At 39.1% G+C, this 21,255-nt stretch overlaps 1 protein-coding gene across 3 annotated transcripts; it reads left to right on the forward strand.

The window, feature by feature from the left end:
• The first annotated feature begins 259 nt into the window (after nucleotides 1–259).
• Nucleotides 260–21,253, forward strand: lamc2 (laminin, gamma 2). 3 transcript variants are annotated; one of them, XM_088598182.1, is made up of 23 exons: nucleotides 260–375; nucleotides 961–1,069; nucleotides 6,090–6,263; nucleotides 7,725–7,845; nucleotides 8,214–8,350; nucleotides 9,070–9,192; nucleotides 10,159–10,348; nucleotides 10,594–10,706; nucleotides 11,154–11,369; nucleotides 11,501–11,677; nucleotides 12,083–12,328; nucleotides 13,187–13,323; nucleotides 14,172–14,328; nucleotides 14,786–14,991; nucleotides 15,677–15,762; nucleotides 15,855–15,992; nucleotides 16,451–16,595; nucleotides 17,014–17,163; nucleotides 17,875–17,989; nucleotides 18,276–18,472; nucleotides 19,059–19,217; nucleotides 19,922–20,021; nucleotides 20,401–21,253. In XM_088598182.1, exons 2-23 carry the CDS (start codon nucleotides 991–993, stop codon nucleotides 20,649–20,651), a joined length of 3,417 nt encoding a protein of 1,138 aa, XP_088454308.1. In that variant the 5' UTR covers nucleotides 260–375; nucleotides 961–990; the 3' UTR covers nucleotides 20,652–21,253. The 3 variants fall into 3 exon arrangements, with proteins under 3 accessions (XP_088454308.1, XP_088454307.1, XP_088454310.1); XM_088598181.1 differs by lacking the exon at nucleotides 260–375 and adding an exon at nucleotides 552–680; XM_088598184.1 differs by lacking the exon at nucleotides 260–375 and having other exon boundaries at nucleotides 759–1,069; nucleotides 6,093–6,263.
• Nucleotides 21,254–21,255: the final 2 nt, after the last annotated feature.

Below are 21,255 nucleotides of genomic sequence, written 5' to 3' on the forward strand. Positions count from 1 at the left end.
GCAGTGCAAAATATCAAATGTCAGTCACCCGTGGTAGTTATGGTGAGCTGTAACTGTAAATTGGTATTTGGATAAAGACCCAGAAGGGCCTTCTACTCCACAGGACTCGAAGGAAGTGAGGAGGAACAGGTGGTAATGAGTGAACACCACAAGCGTGGCTGACAAATTGGTACACATGTAGCAGTGTGCTGCTCAGAGCTCTGCAGCTGTGCCGTTAAGAAGTTCAACACTGCTGCCTCTCAAAAGAAGAATAATGGGGAAAAAAAACATGTCTCTCTTCTGGAATTGATATGCACAGCCCCAGCAAAATTACTGCCTCTCAAATCATATTTCAAGAAAGACCACAAACTGGAAGAAATTTAAGGCTTGACAACGGTAAGAACTTAATTCATAACTGACAGGGGGCAAGGCAATTGTTCCAGAGGCGGACTTTCTGAAACGGAAACAGATTTGCAACGCCAAAGGCTGAATAAAAGGTCTTTGGGCAAGGCCTGTAAAACTAAAAGATGACATTCCTCTGGTTATCACACAAAGTTTTTAATACTTGACAGGGTATTCCCCACCCTTTCCAGGGGCAGAACTGACTTGAATATTTCTTCCTCTCCTTTGCCAGAAAAAGGAGCTCAGTACAGGCTTCAACAAATGCACACAGCACCGTGTCTCTCATTATCATGGTTTGAGTGAGTTCCTTATTTCATTATTTACTCAGCTCCTGTACTGGATAGCGTATAGGGCTTGGTTCTTAATCACTTGTACATAAACTTTTGGGTAAAGTCTGCAGAGCTACTTGTAGCCTTTGTCAGCATTAGTCATAAGGGTGCTGGCAAAAAACGCCCCCCCAGGATGTTATAACAGGCTCATCAAATGAATCTGGACTAGTGAGCATCTGTTATCTGGACTTGATAAGAAGGCATTTTGATTTAACTGAGAGATTGCTGTCTGTGTTTTCTCTACTGCAAGGTTGAAGGATTTTAATCCAGGGAATACAGAATGAGGACTGGGTGGATATTTTGGACTGGAATCCTCATTTTCAGCCTGCCAGCTGTATGTGGCACTTTTAGATACGAACGTAAGTGAACAATATTTATTCGTTTCTTATACTGGACTTATTTTATCTGACTAACTTTTTTTTTTTACAATTTGTATTTCCTTGAAACTAAACAAGTTTTGATCTTTTGTCTTCCCATTAATGAGAATTAATGCTGTTAAACAGTGCAAGGGGGCTACAGCGTATTTTCCCTTGAGACAGATATAGGGATTCCCAACTGTCTATACTGTCTATCTCAGTGCTATACTGTTAAATTTTTTATCTTTTTTTATTAAGATTCTACCACCCCATTTATTTTATTAACAGAAAAAAATGTATCATATTTCTAGTATTATATATAATTATATATTAAAACTAATTTAAGATTTTAAACAGCAATACACACAAATGTTCTAGTACTATTTATTACAATCATTATAAAATATAAAACAATAAAATAATTTGATTTTTATTATTTAATGTTTCAGCACATAAGAATAAACAATATATTAAATGACCCTACAGACAAAATAGAATGAGATAAATAGTAGTTTTGGTCGTCATAACTGATTTTTTGTGCATGAACTCAAAGATAACTAATTTCATGTTATATTTAGACTGATACAGTACATGTTATTTATGGCCATACAGTATATATTATTTTGTAATATAGAATAGTAAGAAAATGAGAAAAATGTTATTTTATAATAAGTTAAATTAAATGTTTATTAAACGTTAACAAATACATTATTATAACAGTTTGCTGAATTTCCTTTTTTACAAACATAACATTCATAGCAGAAAGTTACCTACTGTATTTATTAGATACAAACTAAAAATGACATTGAAACAAATATTGTCTAATACCTACCAATAAAGTTTATTTAAGAGTATACTGTATCTAAATCTCAGTTTAGTACAAATGATTTTTTTTCTAATATCCTAGCTTAATAAATACACTGTAGCCCATGTGATGTTGTTACATGCTACAGCATCTGGAAACAAATGCCTCCCAAATTAATTTAATCAGTCATAATTATGTACTGTCACGCAGGGCTATAAGCGTTTCTGGACAATGCTTACAAATAAAATGTGTTCGTAGATGTCTTGTAGCTCAAAAGTCTGCTTTAAGATGTACTGTAGGCACATAAATCTTTTCTGGAGTTATACTGTATTAAGCAGCCTACAGAACACTCCTAGGTGGGACTCCAGGGATCTCTATAGGAATGCTAATCCCTATTTATAGAGCCGGGTGGACCAGAGATAGAGAAACTAGCGTAACCCCTACCTCACTCCAGGTATAACAGCAACAGGATTTGAACCTACAACCTACTACTCATAACTCCACAGTCCACTTCACTGCTCTGGCCCACATACAGCAGATGGCATTAGATCTCTGTTATTGTCTCAGAATCATTCACACATGACTCGTTTGGCAAAAAAAAACAATCTCTTGCAGCTGCCAAAACATCTTTGAAATGTACAGTATATGACTTGAAATTCTCAAACTCCAAGCAGCCTAACTCCCAGATGCTTGAATTGTATGAGACTTATAACTCAGCAAGACCAAGAACATGCGAGACCTCCAAAATAATGGATTGCAAAGTGCTGCTTTCCTAATGGTTTCAGCCCTGTAGCAAACTCAGCAACCACATGGCAAAAAACCCAAGATACTAAGGTATAAGAGCCTTAGGCTCAATCTTCTTTCTTTTATACCAATTGCTAAACTATGCAAAAGTTAGCTGGAGCCAGCATTACATTCCCTAGAAATGTGTTAATTAACTATAACAAGTTGAGCTGACATTTCTCCAGAAAGTACACAAATGTCTCATTGCAGTAAGAGAGCAATTCAACTTATTCCTGTTATGTAGACTGAAACACAGACAAGAGCAATCACACTTTCCAGACATATGCCAGGCTTGGACAAATTCTTGGCAGGTTGCACATGTTTATGCAAATAGTTTGGGAAAATAAATTATTTGCACTTATAATTATGGTTTTGGTAATATGAAAATGAGAGTCATCATGGAAGAAATAATTCTCTATAATTTAAAGCAAATTAGACATTTCAGTCCTAGTTACTTCCTTTTCTAAGCCTTCTAGAGGTTTAAAAAAAGGCATAAAAGTTCATAAAGATTGAAAAATAATGGTTTTATTATATAAAAATAGGAAATACCCATTTTAAGTTAGAAAAAGAAAATTGTTTTTAAAAATTTGATGTTTATAGGACAAATTAGAGGTATTATGAGACAACATTTTATTAGAAATCACACCTAAGATGACACCTTCATAGTAGTCAATAGTATGTCAATGAGCTACTGTATAAGTAGAACGGAGAAGAAAAAAAACGCAACATTTCGGCTGTGGACCCTTCTTCGGGTGTTGAAATGTTGTGTCTTTTCTTCTCTTTTCAGCATGGAATAAACCTTTACTTGTTCCTTTTGCAGCCAACGCGTGCTGATGCAGCTACAGTACCTGCTTGAACTACTGTATGAGTGACTTCCCATTTAAAAAAAAAACAGCAAAATGTACAATGGTGATTTTAATCCCCACTGCTTTTTCCCCATAAGGTCTGAAAGTAGACAGAGTTCAATTACTCAAATACATTACTGTATATACTAAGCGTTAACTCTGGATAGCCTAAGAAAAAGCATAGAGGATAATAGTTCTAGCATTGGTTGTGTAAGTGGAAGTTTAATTGTGGGAAGGCTGTTTTTAACAAAGACTAGCAGTCCAGATAAACAAAGGCTTGTTTGCATAATCAATCACACGAGTAAACAACGATCGGACCAAAGAATGTTGCATGAAATCTTTAGAACAGACTGAAAACATTCATTCTTTTTTGGGCTTGGCCTGATAAGCTGTGGTATGAAACCCCAGGTTAAAGCCTCAGGCCCCTTTGCCAACAAGTGACTGCTCCCTGCCCTCAAATTGTGGGGAACAGTCTACTGAAAAGGCATTTATCCTGTTAGGACATGAGGTCGTGGTGGAAAGCCTGTTTCCTTTGAAGTTCTGAACTTTGCAAGACACACTTTATAATTTGTTTTCAGGGCAAAAGCTCCATCAGACACTGTACTGCACGTGCTCTCACCTGAAAATCCCAGTGACGACCTGGACTCTTGGTGCATGGGCTTCCCACACATGCTTCATCTTAAACAGACCCTTCAAAATAATGAATGAAAGGATTATTTAAAGTAAAAATTCATGATGCACCATGGTAAAACAATTTAACTGAAACAAAGAAAGTTGTGACATAGTGAAGACTGTTCAGATATTTAGTGAGATTTCACCTTTTGGTATTAACAGGCAGATGAGATTCTCCTTTAACTTGCTCCAGTTTTTAAATTGTATTTCACTTAACGTGTCTCTATTCTCCATTCCCTATTCTGCTCTTAACACTAAATTACATACCATTTTAATTTTAAAGTAATGGCTTTGTGAAAGGCAAACATGCTTCCTGCTTAAATAGATTGAAATACAGTGCTTTCTCCAGATAGTTGCCGGAATTTCTATGTTTAAGTGATGCGGAATTTTGAACTACTTAAAATCCCTATAGTTGGCAGAAAAGTATGTGTTGAAGCCAAATGATGGAACTCTAGGGGAAAAAACTCCAAACTACTTTTTTGTTTTGTATTCATTAAAGTTTCCAACAGCAGTGGAACTGTAGGTCTATGATAATCTTTCCCAAAGCTGTCAAAGTGCTTTCGGAGAGGGTATGGAGAAGATCGTAGTGTACCCCATCAGTCAGCCATGTCTAGACTGGCAAGTGGGCTCTTAGCAACACACTGCTGGTCAGATGTAGGGCTGAGTTGTCAAAGAAAATTCCTGGGTGTAACAATATACTGTAGGCAGGCATGAGTTCTTAACTCAGAACTTTGAGCAAAAATATCAGAGAATTTCTTCTCTTTCCTGGTACAGAAGGTAATAAAAGAATTAAGTTTGGCTGTTCAAAGGAACCGTTGAATGTTGTTGAATTGCATTAGCAAATTCCAGAGTGACTAGAACTGACTAGGGCTCCTTTTGCTGAAATGACTTGTCAAGCGAAAACTAAGAAAGAAATGTGCAGATCATTAGTATGCTTAATTGATTTTTAAAGAAAAAAACAGTCATGTTACCTATTTCTTACACAGTTGTATTCAGACCACTAAAATGTGACATAACGTCTTTATACTGAAAATGTAAAATTATGACTACTGTAACTATACCTGTAATGCATAATCATCAGTAAAAGGCCTTAAGAAAAATCTTCTAAAAACTGTTAATTTCCTAACAGACTACTCAGGTTGGAACAAAAAACAAAGACTCCAGTCCCTCCAGGCACTGAGTTTGAGAACTGACATTTTGTTTATTCAGATGAATGCATCACTGATACAGACCTGGCTTTTGTTTCTCTTTTTTAATCTATGTGTTCCTTAAATTAATTCCTTAAATGTTCCTTATTAATTACAAATTTTCTAATATTTAAAATATTTTCAAAGCTGCAGGTTGTTTGATTCAGTGCTTTCCTTGTATTTGCTCAGCTGTGAAATGTATCCTGCATTTCTAAAGCATATTTTGTAAGCATTGATGTTATTTCTCTGGTCATTTGAAACTGGTCCTTTGCTCACTGTACTTAGGCCTCAATCTCAGATTTTTGGGCCTTGTTTTTTTTTAACTCTATTCAAATCCAAATTCAAAACTCACATTTTTACCGGGGTCTATGTCTATCTGTATGTACTGTATGAACCTATATGTTCATACATACAAGTATGAATTTTCCTCTTTACTTGTAATTGTTCTTTATGACTTTGTACAACATTCTTGGGTTTGGAAAGGTGCTTTATAATTAAAATATATTATATTATTATTAAGTTATTATTGGAGCAATTATTGAGATTGTTCATCACTGAGTTCAGACTATTGAGTGTTTAATATAGGACTACAAGACACAAGAGCAAACCGTTGGACATATCTCAAGAGTGAACAGTGAAGGCTTTGCCAAGAAACAGGGAGAATTCATTTAAAGGGCCTGAACTGATTTCCAGTCTCACAGTGTAACAACGTCTGATTTTTCTTTTACCAGCAGCTCGCTGTAATTGTAACGGGAAGTCTCACCAGTGCACTGTGGATGCGGTGGGAGTGCGCTGTTTGAACTGCCTCGACAACACAGACGGACGCAACTGTGAGAGGTGTAAGACGGGCTATTTCCACCAGAGGGCGGGAGACCGATGCCAGGCCTGTAACTGCAATCCCCTGGGTAAGTCCCAGAAGTCTGTCTGTGCTTTGTCTATCAGGAGACAGCAGTTAAGCATCTCCCAGGTTTCCTTTCGAAACAGCACATGTATGTAGGGGAGGCCATTCAGCCCATCTAGCCTGTTTGTTGTTTAGTCACTAGTTGATCCAGCTGTTTCTTGAAGGACACTAATATTGGCTTTGACAACATGGCTGGATAGATGTTCCAGACTCCCACAGACCTGTTGTGGTATGTTAATGGCTGTCTGCTGAGCGTTTTGAATGTGTCTGTAGCCATGACTGTCAGGAGTTGACTAGCCAATGGCTTTGCCCAGTGTCATTTTAATTCCCCCCACACTGATACTGTCCAATCGCACTGTGTGCTCTGTAAACAGGAGCCCTACTTTGAGAAATAAGTTTTCTAAATTGGTTCTTAACCTGGCAAACAGCCATTATGACGTGACTCTTACTGAAATGCTGGAAGTTTCCATGTTGTATCCATGTCTTCAATGCTCCATTGAAGAGAAAAGCTTAACAGAAACTTCTTTAAGGGTAACAAAATCTTCTGTGATGCATGGAGTCTGTAACACTAGTGATTCTGAAGTGCTGCTTCATTGCTACTGTAATTTGTTTCCTCCGACATTGTAACTTCATGGCAAATAGGTGTCATCGCACAAGATTGTCAAGGCTAATATTATGCTTAATTATGAGCTGACATGTCTCCCTCTTGGGCAGGTTCATGCCCCGTCATTGTGGTAAAGTTTCACTGAGACACATACTGTAGCACGCCATGACAATCCTGCTAAAATGCTTTCAGTACTTCGTCACACACCACAAGCCAAATGACTTCTCCTCTGATTCAGGTGGTTCATTTCAACCTGTACATCTCAAGTCATGTGCCTGACATGACGAGTCCCGTGTCATCCACTGACTTCACCCAGGATACTAATTAGGTGGCAGGAGTTTGATATGCGTCCTTAGTACAGACTGTGGTTGGGTCTGTCTAGAATGGGATATAAATAATTTCAGTGATTTTCTTACCATAGGAGATGATCTATAAATGTCTTCATAAGGTGTCTTGTCTGCTTGTAAAATACATTGTTTGTTAATATTTCAAGGGCTTCCTTTGAGTAGTTATAATCAAACCTATTGAAATAGTTTTTTTAAACCTCCACAAATAGCAAACAAGTGTGAAATAATTCTTCTTGACCTTTAAGACACAAACTACTAATTAAGAGTAAAACAATGCAATTGATTGAAAGATATGAAATTCTAAAACTAGAAATGAGCATGCTTGAAGTTAAACATTGAAATAAAAATTAAAATATTATTTTAAACAGCTTTTTTAATTTAACAGATCATTTTCTAATAGTTTGGAGTCCTGTTGAAAGGACTGACACTGCTATAAGACAACACTAAGGATTTGAAAATACAAATCACAGGAAATAATGTCTTGTAATGATGTTTCCTGTTCTGTTGAATTCAGGATCAGTCAGCTCACAGTGCGACAGCAATGGGCGCTGTAGCTGCAAACCTGGAATTCTGGGAGAGAAGTGTGACCACTGTCAGTCAGGAGCCAGACTCACACAGACAGGCTGTACAGGAAGGTAAGTCTCAATTCCATAGGCTGATGCACAGGGGGAGCTACAGCTCATGCAGTATACACCAGGCAACAAATATGATGTATCAACGTCAGGGTAATTTTAATAACATTGCATTTTGAAAAGTTTTATAATTGTTTCATTTTTAGATCTCTAGCTTTTGGGCAACTTTATTTAATTCAGATTCTCAATATTCAGATATTGACCTTTTGGATGCCAACTGGGTTTTATTGTGATCTAAAACTCAGAAGTTAATTTTCTCCAGATCCACAGTGAAGGACACTGTGTTACAGTAGAAGTCTTGTAAATATCAGTCCATTGATACAATTGACAGAGACTATAATGGGGTTGGTTGTTTTGTTTTTCTTCTGTAGGTGCAGTCTAGGCATTAATGGCCAGCTAACTGATAATCCTGCTGAATGTCTGTCCTGTTTCTGCTATGGACACTCCACAGACTGTAGCTCAGCCGATGGGTACACAGCCCACTCCATCACCTCCACGTTCGACAGCAGTAAGTCCTTCCTTGCTGAAGGGTTTTAGGAAGGTAGGGCAGTCTGAAGGTTGATCTGGACTATCTGATACAAATGAATGACTTATTTGAGAAACAATAAAGGATTACTGTAAGAAGCCAGAATGCTCAAACAAGTGCTCTTGGATATCAAAGCATTAATCGGACAACCAAGGTCAGAGAAGAACTTACAGAATATGTGCCTCATCACTTTATCTACCTTGAGAGACATAACTTTACCTTATGTAAGGAAGAATAGAAAATTTTTATTCTTAGCTATCTCCTGGGTAACAATTTCTCAAACTGAAGTGTGGCTGTGAGAGCCAGCTGAGCTGACTTTGAAACAGCAGAGAATGAATCTGAAGTTCTCTATTTCTGTTGTTCAACAGTCATCCTATTTACCATTACACCCAGTTTGATTTTGAATGAACTCCGCTGATGTATGTAGACATTGTTCTGGTGTTCCGCCTGAATGCTGGAACTGTTTTCTTATCAACAGTTTCCTTCTTTCGGAGAGCTACGTCAGTCACTTTCAACAGAAGCAGGTCTCTGTGATTCCTGAAAATGGAAAGTGGTCTAATGGATTGCCACTTACTTGTGGGCAATGGGGCAAATTCAAAATGTATTAAAAAAGGGAAAGAACAATATCAATAGATGAAAGTACCTAGGGTGAATAATGGCTACTTCTAGACAAATTCTAATTGACTTCCTGTTGGGATTAGATCCCGAAGGATGGCTTGCTGCTTTCCGAAAGGGCTCCAGCGTGCAGTTTGGCTGGTCCCAGAGGCATCGTGACATTGAAGTGACATCCAGGGATAACATCCCAGTCTACCTATATGCGCCAGGTGAGGAACTTTGGAGGGGGAACCATAGTAGTGCCTAAGACCTACTACATTCCATTACTGTACTATATACTGCCAGTTGACATTTTCGGGTACATACGCTTCTAAAGAGAGGTCAGTATCTGGAAATCTAAACAGAACAAACACAGATCCTGATTAATTCAGAATATTTGTTTGCAGAAAAAGAGAAAAATCACCTCTACTTAATAGAAATCTAAACACTTCAGCCTGTAGGAAAGAACTGTCTTTGCTGTATACATACTCAGTAAAGGACACCCATATTGAGAGTCAATATCCTGTAAGCAGCAGTTGCTCCTGTGTCCTCTTTATCACAGTGCTACTTCATTTTTTGTAATTTCAGTAGCACGTTAAAAAAAAAACACTGTTTACCTTTTTGGATAAATCTTTATGTTGTGCATATCTGTGGTTAATTTGGTCAAATTGTTTTATTTACTAGAGTATGTAACCCAAAAGCTTTTCATTTGCACACTGGAATTAGAAAACCACCATCTTTAAATGATTTGTTTTTTCTGAGATATTACAGTATATGTTTTTACTATTTACACTTCCAAAGGTTGCTGTCCTACTAAATACAAATTTACATAGTATAAACATTTATTCAAATTAAAAGTGTAAACAGCTGAAGAAAAGAAATGTAGTGGTGCTGTTGTGTTACTGCAATGATACCTTGAGTTTTAGCTGTCCTTGACAAAGGCTGAACTTCACATTCTTTCAGGTACCCAAAATCACCTCACTGAAAGACAAATATCAGATGAAATTAAAAGATATGAAGTTTAAAATCTTCAAAAATGAAAGATCCCATGCTTATTTTCTTGCAAATACTACCTTGACACCCTTAACAAAACAATTTGAGCTGATTTCTTATTGCATGCTTGATTAAATATCTAGGTTGTGGCTTTTGCCTTTGGTTAAAGACACACTTTCTCCCTGCTTTATTTTGCCGCACAGAGTCCTTCCTGGGGAACCAGATGCTGAGCTATGGGCAGACCCTGTCCTTCTCCTTCAGGGTGGACAGAGGGCATCGCCAGCCATCCACCACAGATGTTGTGCTGGAGGGTGCGGGGCTGAAGGTGGCAGCTCCACTGGCTGACCTGAGAAGAAGCCTGCCCTGTGGTCAGAAAATAACATACTCCTTCAAGTAAGGGCAGGTCTTCCCACAGAGCTTGCAGCTGTTCTGGATAAAACCTCATCCTTGTTTTTCTTCTCAGCTAGCAGCTTGGTGGAACTCCTTGAAGACAGGGGAAAATTGCACTGTAATACTCATCAGTATCATTTCTAAGTGTTTATGTTTATTGATTTAATACCATTTTTGTGGGATTTATGTGCTACTCATCACATGCAATGCATTATAATGCTTACAACACACACTCTGTACATCTGCAGGCTTGATGAGCAGCCACAGAGTAAATGGCAGCCACAGCTCACTGCTCTCCAGTTCCAGAAGCTGCTTCAGAACCTGACAGCCATCAAGATCCGAGGCACCTATGGTGAAAACAGTACGTTCTGAAATTCCATTCAATTCCATAATAAGTACTGTATCTTTTTGGGACTTCAGACTGACCATAAGCTGTAAATGTATCCAGTTAGCATCAGACATACTTTTTTACATGTGGTTTTATTGTTTTTGAAACCACCAAAATACACGATGGGTATGTTAAATATTAAGGAATAATATTAATATATTATTTGAATAATATTACAGAAGATGTATATGGTTGGTACAGTGTTTTATCTGAAAATCTATCTCAAAAGGAATACCCTTCCCACATCACTCTACTTCTTAGTGATACGCAAGGCAGAGTTATTTTTCACTGGCTTGATGCCACGAGAGAAACTTTCAGTTATCTTACAGAAAAATGTTTGCAAATGTGACACAGTGGCAGAATGCTCAACAGGACTCTGACTTTGCTCACTGTGGAGCTCTGTGTTTCCCCGGTTTACAGGCCGAGGCTACCTGGATGATGTGACACTAGTGTCAGCCCGTCGTGGGTCTGGTGCCCCCGCCTGGTGGGTAGAGAGGTGTAACTGCCCCAAGGGCTACAACGGGCAGTTCTGTGAGAAGTGTGCCCCAGGGTTCAAGAGGACACCTCCCAGCAGTGGCCCCTTCAGCGAATGTGTGCCCTGTAACTGCCGAGGAGGCAGCTGTGATCCTGAAACAGGTAGACATCAACGCCACAGCCTTTGGGAAGCTGCATTTCATTGCAGCTGCTCTGTAAATCATCATGCAGGCCTCACAGACCGCGTGCGGCGCACCTTGCTCATGTGCGGTTTATTTTTGGATCTGTTGTAGGAGATTGCTTCTCTGGAGACGATAACCGAGGGGATGTGTCGTGCCCTCCTGGTTCCTATAATGACCCTCGGAACCCCGGCTCCTGCCTGGTTTGCCCCTGTGCCCTTGGGTCCAGCTGTTCAGTCAACCCCAGCACACTGGAGGTCAAGTGCGATCAATGCCCTGCAGGAATCACAGGTGAGTAGCACAGCAGTTAGGATCAGAGGCAAGCTGTCAGGAATGCTTTAGGTAGGAGTGGCTGGCTAACTATTCCCCACCTCTTCCTAAACTTCTGATGCTAATTGTTTAATAAATTGAACAGTAATTGATGATCATTTAGCCAGCCCACCTCCTCTTCCAGATTACGTCAGTATTTCCCAAACATTTTGGTGAGGAATGTAGGATGTTAGCTTCGTATATCTTAAGACTTAGGCCAGAATGATAGAAGAGTACAGAGACACATGAGTATAATAGTGAGTCCTAAGTTACAGAAATCAATTGGAAAAATAATATAACTGGGAATATCAATAATGATGACTGGAGAGTCAGTAGATTTCTTCAGTTCCTTCATAACATATCCTGACCTCATGCGTTTCCTGACAGGCCCACGCTGTGATGTGTGTGAAGATGGTTTCTATGGCGATCCCCAGGGTCTGAACCGCCTGCCTCGGCCCTGCCAGCGCTGCCAGTGCAATGGGCACATCGACCTCAATGCGGTTGGCAACTGCAACCGCCTGACTGGAGAGTGCCTGAAGTGCATCCACAACACAACAGGCTTCTACTGCGAGCACTGCCTTGAGGGCTTCTACAGGAGCCCTTACCTGGTCGACCCCACTCAGACCTGCTCACGTACGTGCGATGTCCTCTGGCTTAAGCCTTCTCTGTGAAGAGTCCACAGCATTACAGCTGCTCTGCGGACGATTTCACCTGAGATCTGACCCCTGCTGCTGGTTTGGTGGAAATGTATGACACCACCTTTATGGGGTATAATCTCAACAGAATGTCATGTCATGTCATTTGCCAATCACTTTATATACCATAAGGGGTCGCTGGAAGCAGAAGCCTACCCAGAAAGCAATGGGCGCAAGGCAGGGTACACCCTGGACGGGGGCGCCAGTCAATCGCAGGGCAAGTGCAAGCCAATCAAACATATGGGGATAATTTGGAGGCCACAGTAAAGGCCGAGGGGGAAAATTTGGCCCGGACACCGGGATAACTCCCTACTCTTATCTGCCCGCGGATCTTTAACGACCACTGAGAGTCAGGACCTCGGTTCAACGTCTCATCCGAAAGACAGTCAACAAGATGCAATTTTGAGAAAAACAATAGCATTAAAATTATTCAATATTACATTACATTGTACCTCTGGGGTGCAGGTAAAATATAAAAAAGAACAAACATATTCAGCTGTTAGAAATCAGCTGTTTCATATCTTGAGTAGAGGAGGAAGCAGTGTGGTGCAGTGGTTAGAATTACAGAGTGTGTGCGTGTTTGTGTTCGTGTGTGTGCCCTGCGATGGACTGGCATCCTGTCCAGGGTGTATCCTGCCTTGTGCCTATTGCTTGCTGGGATTACTGGCTCCCCAGTGACATTGAGCTGGAAGAAGCAGTTGGAAAACTGATGGATGGATGGATCTAGCGCAAACCATAATCTATTAACAGTTGAAAAGGTTGAATGTTTATCACACCTCTTTCCTCTACTCCACAGCTTGCAACTGCAATCCCCTGGGCTCTTTGTCCAACAGATGCAACAATATCGGTCAGTGTTCGTGCAGAGAAGGCTTTGAGGGGCTCAAATGTGAGCGTTCTGCATGCCCAACCTGCTACGACCCAATAAAATATCAGGTAGGCTCTGGCAACCAGAAAAGGCTGTGATTTTCTTAAAGTGGAGTAAATTAAACGGGACGGTTTTTGGCCACGTGTTACTGCAGCAGTATGAATTTACTAGCTGTCCGAATGTTACAGCCTAATGTTCATTTTGTTCAGTTATTTAAGAGGAATTTTGGGGTTTTTTTTCTAGCCTTTATCTGAAAAAGCCAAATAAACTGTGAACAGTATATTGGGGGCTCTGTAGTCAATAGCAATTCTCTGAGCTGCATTACTGAAACTACTAGATTATTCTGTCGCAATATAGAAATCTAAAAATGTAAACTAGAATCGGGTTGTAGAATTCTCTTGTGGTAAGCAACGATTAGTTTAAATATCCATGGAAAATACCAGACTAAAACAATGTTTTTATCTGGTTCCATAGATTAACAATTTGTTGTTTCTGAAGGGATTAACCTATTTCATTTTTCCCCTGCCTGTGTAGTCAAGACACAACAACTGTGGATGTACAGTAGCTTTACATGGCTAATGCTGTAATGCCTTGAGTATTGTTAATTGCAGGTGGAAAGCGATAGAAGATTATTTTATTCCTTTTTCACTAAACTTTCCTTTCTTTTCGAAGATTCTATAACATTTGTATCAAAATTACTCGTATGAAAGTAATGCACTGTACTGAATTTTCTGTTCATCTAATATGCATCAGCGGAGAATACATATTTCAGTTAGAAACCCGCCTATTTTATTGAGTTCTCTTTGCTGTGATTGCAGTATTCAAAGGTAATGTCATTGTATTGTTTTCCTTAACTCAGTAGTGAGAGCAATTCAAAGCATACTAGAACATGCTGATCTCGAGTTTCGTCTTCCAGATTGAGAGATACTCAAGAAAACTTCGAGACATAGAAACCCTGTTTACGAATATTCAGAACGGCCAAGTCCCAGTAAATGACGTGGAGATGGAAAAAACTCTTGCAGAAGCCGAAAAACTCGTTGCAAACATGGAGCAAAACACTGGGAAATTATCAGGCAAGTTGATATTATTTTGAGGCGCAACGTTTAAGATTTGATTTAACACCTGGCCAATAAAACGCTTTACACAATGTACAAAACGGTATAAATTACGGACAGAAAAGGTTTAGAAAATCAGCGTAATGTTGCTATTGCAAAATGAAAGCAATGTGTAACTTAATTTCTGAAGGCATTATTTTTAATTAATGGTTTTTATGATAAATATTAAGAAAAGGACCAAAATATCCTAGTAGAGGCATAGCACCCTCTGCTGGCTCTATAGGTGTAGTAGGCCTCGGTTTTCGTTTACTGCTTAAGTACTAAATTAGCGGTTTTATAGGAACTCTGTTCAAGCAGTTAGACTTTAAAAGTTCTTTAGAGTTTCTAATCTAAACATCTTTGTGGTTCCGTTAATCTCACTTGATGAATTTAACAATAATAAACAGATTTCCTTGTCTCCTTCATATTTTCTTAGTTTCGGAGAAAGAACTACAGACCCGGGTATCTAATATAAAGAGCACTCAGTCCGTCCAAGCCAGAAACCTCGCGGCCGTCTCTCGGACAGTGGATGGCATGACTTTGCAGAATCAGCAGTATCAGAGGCAGGTGTCCAACATCAAGCAACTGATCAACGACGCCAGGCAGAAACTTGACTTGGCAAAACTGGAAATAAGACGGGTGGTAAGTTTTTGAACCGATACGCACTCGTCAGACTCAAAGTTGCAATAAAGCACGAAGTAATCTTGAGAAGCTGGGATTCCTAGCTCAGAGCTAGTAATTCAGTAGATGCCCATGGCTCTTTAAATCATCAACAGCTCTAAACCTTCACGGGATGAAATTAGCGCTTCTCCCATGTGAAGTCTTGTTTGTAACCAAACGACACAAAATCGTGGGCATTACGGACTCCGGTGATCACTGATAACTATACTGAATGATACCAACTAATTTTTGAAGGATGCCCGATATAAAAGCCCTCATGTCTAGAAATAATCCACTACATTTACGTTTACATACGGGAGTGGGGGGATTTTAAAACGTTATCCATTAATCACTCATCAGTTACAGTCTGTATATAAAGTATTAATTTAAAAAAGTAATCATTACACAGGTAACATTTAACTGCACTTGATTACTTTTTTAAAGTGACTTTCCCAAACACTGCCTGTATGATACTGTATGTACTGTATACTGTATATGTCGGTGTTTTCTATGTGTATGTGTGGATCTGTAACAAAAGCAAACAGGTTCTCAGACATCAGATTCGCTGTATGTTACATTGTATTGTAATGGTATGGGCTGTGTGTGATAAATCATACATTAAAAAGCTTAGTGTATTTCAATATTCCATTTCTTGTTCACCTTGTAGGAGTTGCCAGCGCAGGATGAAGGGCCTGGGGTAAACACAAATAGCCTGTCAAGCCTGGTACAGACAGCAACCTCGCTAGCCCAGAGGTAAGTGTCTTGTCTACTAACTTTCTGTGCTCTGTGTAAGACAGAACATGGGCTCAGATTTGCACAGCTCACATGTGTGTGTCATTTCACAGTCACAAGGATGAAGCAAACAAAATAGAGCAAACAGCGAAAAGCAGTCTTCTGGATGTAGACAGAGCCCTGTCTCTGATGCGGAATGTCATCAATGGAGAGAACAAAGTTACCGAAGTTATTGGAGACCTCAGAGCACAGTGAGTGAGCTTTACATTGAGAGTACGAAATGCTAAATTCATACACATGAAACTTCCTTTTTTCCTGACCATTCTTTTCTTTTCATTCCAGTTATTGAAAACAGAGCTTGTTAACTATTTACTCTTCAATAGTGGATATGCTGATACCTGTGCCAAACAGCACCTACATTAACACATTACCAGAGGGTCCTATTTTATTAGACATTAAGAGCATTTTGCACATATGGGCTTTTGTTTGTGTGTGCAATTTTAAAATGGGAATGGTGACACAGAACACTTAAATAGTACTGATGTTAAATATATAGAAATAGTACATGTCATTAGGTTAAATAGGTCAAAAATAAAATGAACTTAGGGCTTGAAGATAAAAGTTAAAATAAGCACCTACTGTGGCGAATGAAAAACTCATGAATAAAAAAAAATGTTTATGGTAATGTTATTCAACCATTTTTCTGCAGGTATAACAGAGATGTAGCTAAAGTCAAAGACTTGGAAAACCGGGCAGCCAGTGTGAGCTCAGGGGCTCAGACAGAAAGCAGGACAGCAACCGAAGCATTAAATGAGATAATCTCCTTGGAGCGTCTTATTCCAGACTCCATCCAGGTATCACTCTTCATTCTTGTGATCCAGACTCTCACTGGCAGTTACTACACGTCATCCAGCAATGAGTACTGCTCCTTTCAGTTTACCACCGCCCAGAGGAGCAGCATAGTAATATGAAATACAGATTATCCAAGGACGGGAGTCCATAAAATAATATTTTAGATTTTTAACCTAACAGTTTTGTAACTTCTAACCTATTAGTAACTCATCTAGGGTTTAGAAACTGCAAATGGCAAAGAAAATGGACCACTTCTAATTATTAATAGATTGAATTTTCTATTAACTAAATAACAAATGATTTAAAGCCTGTACAACCTGTCAGAGACCTTTTTAGAAATCATAGCCCTAAGATTCAATAAACTGCAAGACACTTCAAAGCACAGGTTTTCACATGGTGCTGTTTTCGCTGTGCCTGCAGAGGGAGATTCAGAATGTTAAAAGCAGTGCCGACAGTCTGAAACGCAGAGCAGAGGAACAACTCTCGGACTATCGGACACTACAGGGTGGCATCACTGACGCCAAGAACCAGGCACGGGATCTCTTATTGAAAGGAAAAGCTGATCAGCAGGTAATAAGGATGCGTCTGGGACATGAAGTTAGAAAATGGTTACCGTACTCTCCTTTGTTTTTACAGCCACTCTTTTGTCTGACTTGCACATCAAGGATTTGTGTAGCAATTACCCTTCTGGTCAAAATCTGTAGGTGGTTTCCCTGCTTTAAAACAAAACAAAACGTCCATCTAATGAAATTCAAATTGTTATTTGTTCTTCAAACCTGTGAAGGTTGCTTGGTCAGTGATGTGTTTTGTAACTTTACTGTAATGGACCGGATTCAGAACAGTTAGATAATAGCACAAATTTAGTAGAGTAGAGTAGGGGAGTAGTTTATTGCCATATTCCAACACGTGCATTGGAATTCTGTAATATAATTTATGCCATCAGTATCCTCCAGAATCTGAAAGCCTTTAAGCTGAAGTACAGTTATACATTTTTGTAGAATTACTGAAGCTTCTGGTAGCTCTGCTAGAAATGGTAATTTAGAAACTCTTTTTTATTTAAAAAAACTACATTTGAGGTCTACTTACCTGTGATTACTGCAAATTACACAACCTTTAGGAATTCGCTTGCATTGATGATGAATGTTTCTGATATGTGTCTTGAAATACTAAAACCCAGTGTTGTACAATGATATTTTGCAGGCAAATTATTATTGATTTTAAAGAAATTTAATCCAATGAGGTAACACTTTGAAGTAATACTTTGATGTTATTTAATTGCAGCGTCATGATCAACTTTTAGCTAGAGCAAATGCTGCCAAAGCTGAAGCAGTTGCCTCTCTGAGAGACATCCAGATGAATGTAGATGGTGTAGAACAAGTGCTGGGAAACCTAAAAGGTAGGAAAAGGGACAAAATAAGTCATAGATGTTATGACTAAATTGAGATGGCCTTTTCACTTATCTTTGGGAACTTTTTAAAGAACCCACCTTTAATTGTTATACTGTATATCTGTACTGTTCACTTAAAACAACACATACAGTACGTACAATTACTGAAAGAGCTTTGGGGGATTCTTCATTCTGACCTGGAGTCCTGTTTGTCTCCTTTAGTGAAGTCTTTTTATGTTTAGCCTGTTCTTGGTGAGTTGTACTGATGTAAAAATAACTCTTGTGTTTTCCCTAGATTTTGATGGGCAGCTTAGCACAAACAAGGCAGAAGCTGACAGGGCTATAAGGAGAATCCCTTTAATTGGCAACATTATCCAAGAGGCTGTCCAAAGCAACACCAAGACTGAGTCCATTCTTGGGAACACGGAAGGGGATATTAACGAAGCACAAATGAAAGTTGGTGAATTGAAGAATATTGTGGAACAAATGGAGGTATGAACAATAATATTACTATAACTTGAGGAATACAAATTCATAAGAATTTAACCTGTTAAGGCAGGGAAAGCAGTATATTTACGATGTGTGACAAAATATCATACAATTATTCATTTCATTTCTCCCAGCTTTCACTTTGAATTGTACCATTGACAATTTGAAAAACATCCCAGAAACCATCTGTCCATCTATTTTCTAACTGCTTCTTCCAATTAAGGGCCACAGAGGAGCCTGAACCTCAGCAAACAAGAGGTGCAAGGCAGGGTACACCCTCTATAGGGTGCCAGTCCATCCGAGGGCAGACCCAAACACAGGCATGCACACTCCTACAGTAGGGCCAGTTTTCCCAGAAGCCAATTAATCTTCCATTGGTTTTTGGCCTGTGGGAGGAAACTGGAGCACACAGAGGAAATGCAAGCAAACTCAGGGAGAAAATACAAACTTCACACAGGTAGCAGCCCAGGTCCGGAATTGAACCCAGGGCCCCAGCGCTGCTAACCACTGCATCACTGTGCTGCACCCTGGAAGCCATTTAATTCCTTCATTTTTTATAGAAGTATCTTTTTGTCTTTGTGTTTTGTAGGGAGCTGTCAGCACTCTTAAAGGCTCTAATGGTTTACTGAGTGAAGCCACCACCTTGAAAAATTCCCTGAGTGACCTGCAGTTCCAGACCTTAGCCACAGTGAGGGACCTGACTGCAGAAAGAAATAAAGCCAATGAGGAGAAAGAAGAGGCAAAAAGGGTAGGGGAAATACTGTTTATTGAAGAGGTGCAATATGCAATGTGTTGCACAATAGAGGTTTGAGTGTGGAGCTACATCGGCGAGTGTTGGCTGCAAAGGAACAATGAAAGTGTACTCCCGTGATGTGTTGCACAATAATTGGTTACTTGAGCTTCAGGTATTTCATATGCCTTTTGGGAAACCCCTTTTAAAGGCAGTGTATAAAATAAAGCTGATTATATTGATTATCACTAGTTTATGCCCGCTGCCATTACAGTATTTTTATTATTTTGTGTCCATAAGGGCTCCAAATAAACTTGACATTTGAAGAATTTGACTGGTGTGCTGTGGAGGACAGACGGACACTGGTTGTGTGTCTATTTACAGAGACAGTATGTGTTATTTTGGAGCAACTGGAAGACAGGTTAACCATTGTCAAAATACAATTGTGCTAAATATATTCTGGTTCTAAGGCTACTCTTATATGACATTTACGATAAGTGAGAGGAATGGTCTAAAGTATAAAAGCTGCTTGTAAATGTATGGATGCTGAGCATACAGGAAAATGCAATTTTATGTGATCCTGTTTGTTCTCCAGAAAAAGGTCTTTTTCGGGATAAATTAAAACTCAGTTTAAACCTTTGCTGAGCTGTGCTGTGACTTCTTGCAACCTTACACTTTCTAACGTATCATTTTGATATTCATTTTGTTTGCTTTTTTTCTAGGCTATAAGACAGGCCACTGCAGCTTACAACAAAGCAGTAGATTCTAGGAAGGCTGTGGGAGCAACACTGCGTACCATCAACAGTCTTCTGAACACATTAGGTAGGTATTAGACTCACAGTTACAAAACACAGAAAACACAGTATGTGAATGTACTGTATCTCAGTCAAATAGCAGTGTTCATTTACAGAGAATTGGGGGAAAGAACCCTTCCTTGAATAAGTACAGTAGTTGAATCCCTACCTACTGTATAATATGAAGGAAACATTAGAAAAATACTTTTGAAAACAAATTCTGAATCATTCTTCCGACTTCACGGTTTATTACCACAGATGTCTCTTCTTTATTCTCTCCGTTCAGATGTAGGATAAGATGGCTACATTCCTGGATGAGATCCTCATTAGGCATGAAGGTCGTGGCTTGTGAGGCTGTGTAGTTCTGTCCGGCACCTTTTTAATGTCTCATTTTCCCCCCAACTCAGACTCGTCTGGTGGTGTGGATGAGACGAGGCTGGCGGAGCTCCAGGAATCGATCAGCAATGCCAGGAGCACAGTCACGACATTGCAGCCTAGACTGGACAACCTTGTGCAGATGGAGTTCACACAGCAAGAGCGGATCAGGAGTCTTAACAGAGACATTGACATTATCATGGAAGACATTCAAAACTTAAAGACGATCCAGAGCACTATTCCCAAAGGATGCTTTAACTCACCACCCATTGAAAGACCCTAAAAGTAGCTTTTTTGGTTAAGAATTATGCAAGTTATGATAATACAAAGAAATTACTGAGGTTCCTTCAAGGCCCAATATCACAACAGAATGTACTGTTCAAACTAGGCTGTGGATGTGTTAGAATCAGCTGACATAAAGACACTCAGCTCTCCCTGATTAGTTGTAATTTATTTGATGATTATAATGAGGACTATTATACACTGAATGGATGCATTAGAGCCTAAAATCTTACAGTTTTACAGTAAATCTCCTAAAATACCAAAGCACATCCCCATTATTTCTAAATATACACTTTTATTTCTATACTTGTGAGAATCTCCAATTGATTTATAAGTGTTTTGATTATTTGTTTTACATTTTTGTGTATTGACATTGTAATATTGAGAATATGTATATTTTTTTCTCAGAGTTTGTTTTGTTTGTGATGAGGAAAGGTCTGTTTTCTACGACACTGAGCTACAAAGACACATTTAAAACTGTCATTTTAATCATATTACATTTCTTCTGTTGCACACACATCGCAGAAATTCTTTTAGTTTTTAAATAAGTTAAATACTTACTTCCTCAGTTTTATAAGAACAGCCACTTAGCACCCATATCAACC

This window comes from Lepisosteus platostomus, chromosome 11 (genome assembly GCF_059453375.1).
Source record: "Lepisosteus platostomus isolate fLepPlt1 chromosome 11, fLepPlt1.hap1, whole genome shotgun sequence".
NCBI lineage: Eukaryota > Metazoa > Chordata > Actinopteri > Semionotiformes > Lepisosteidae > Lepisosteus > Lepisosteus platostomus.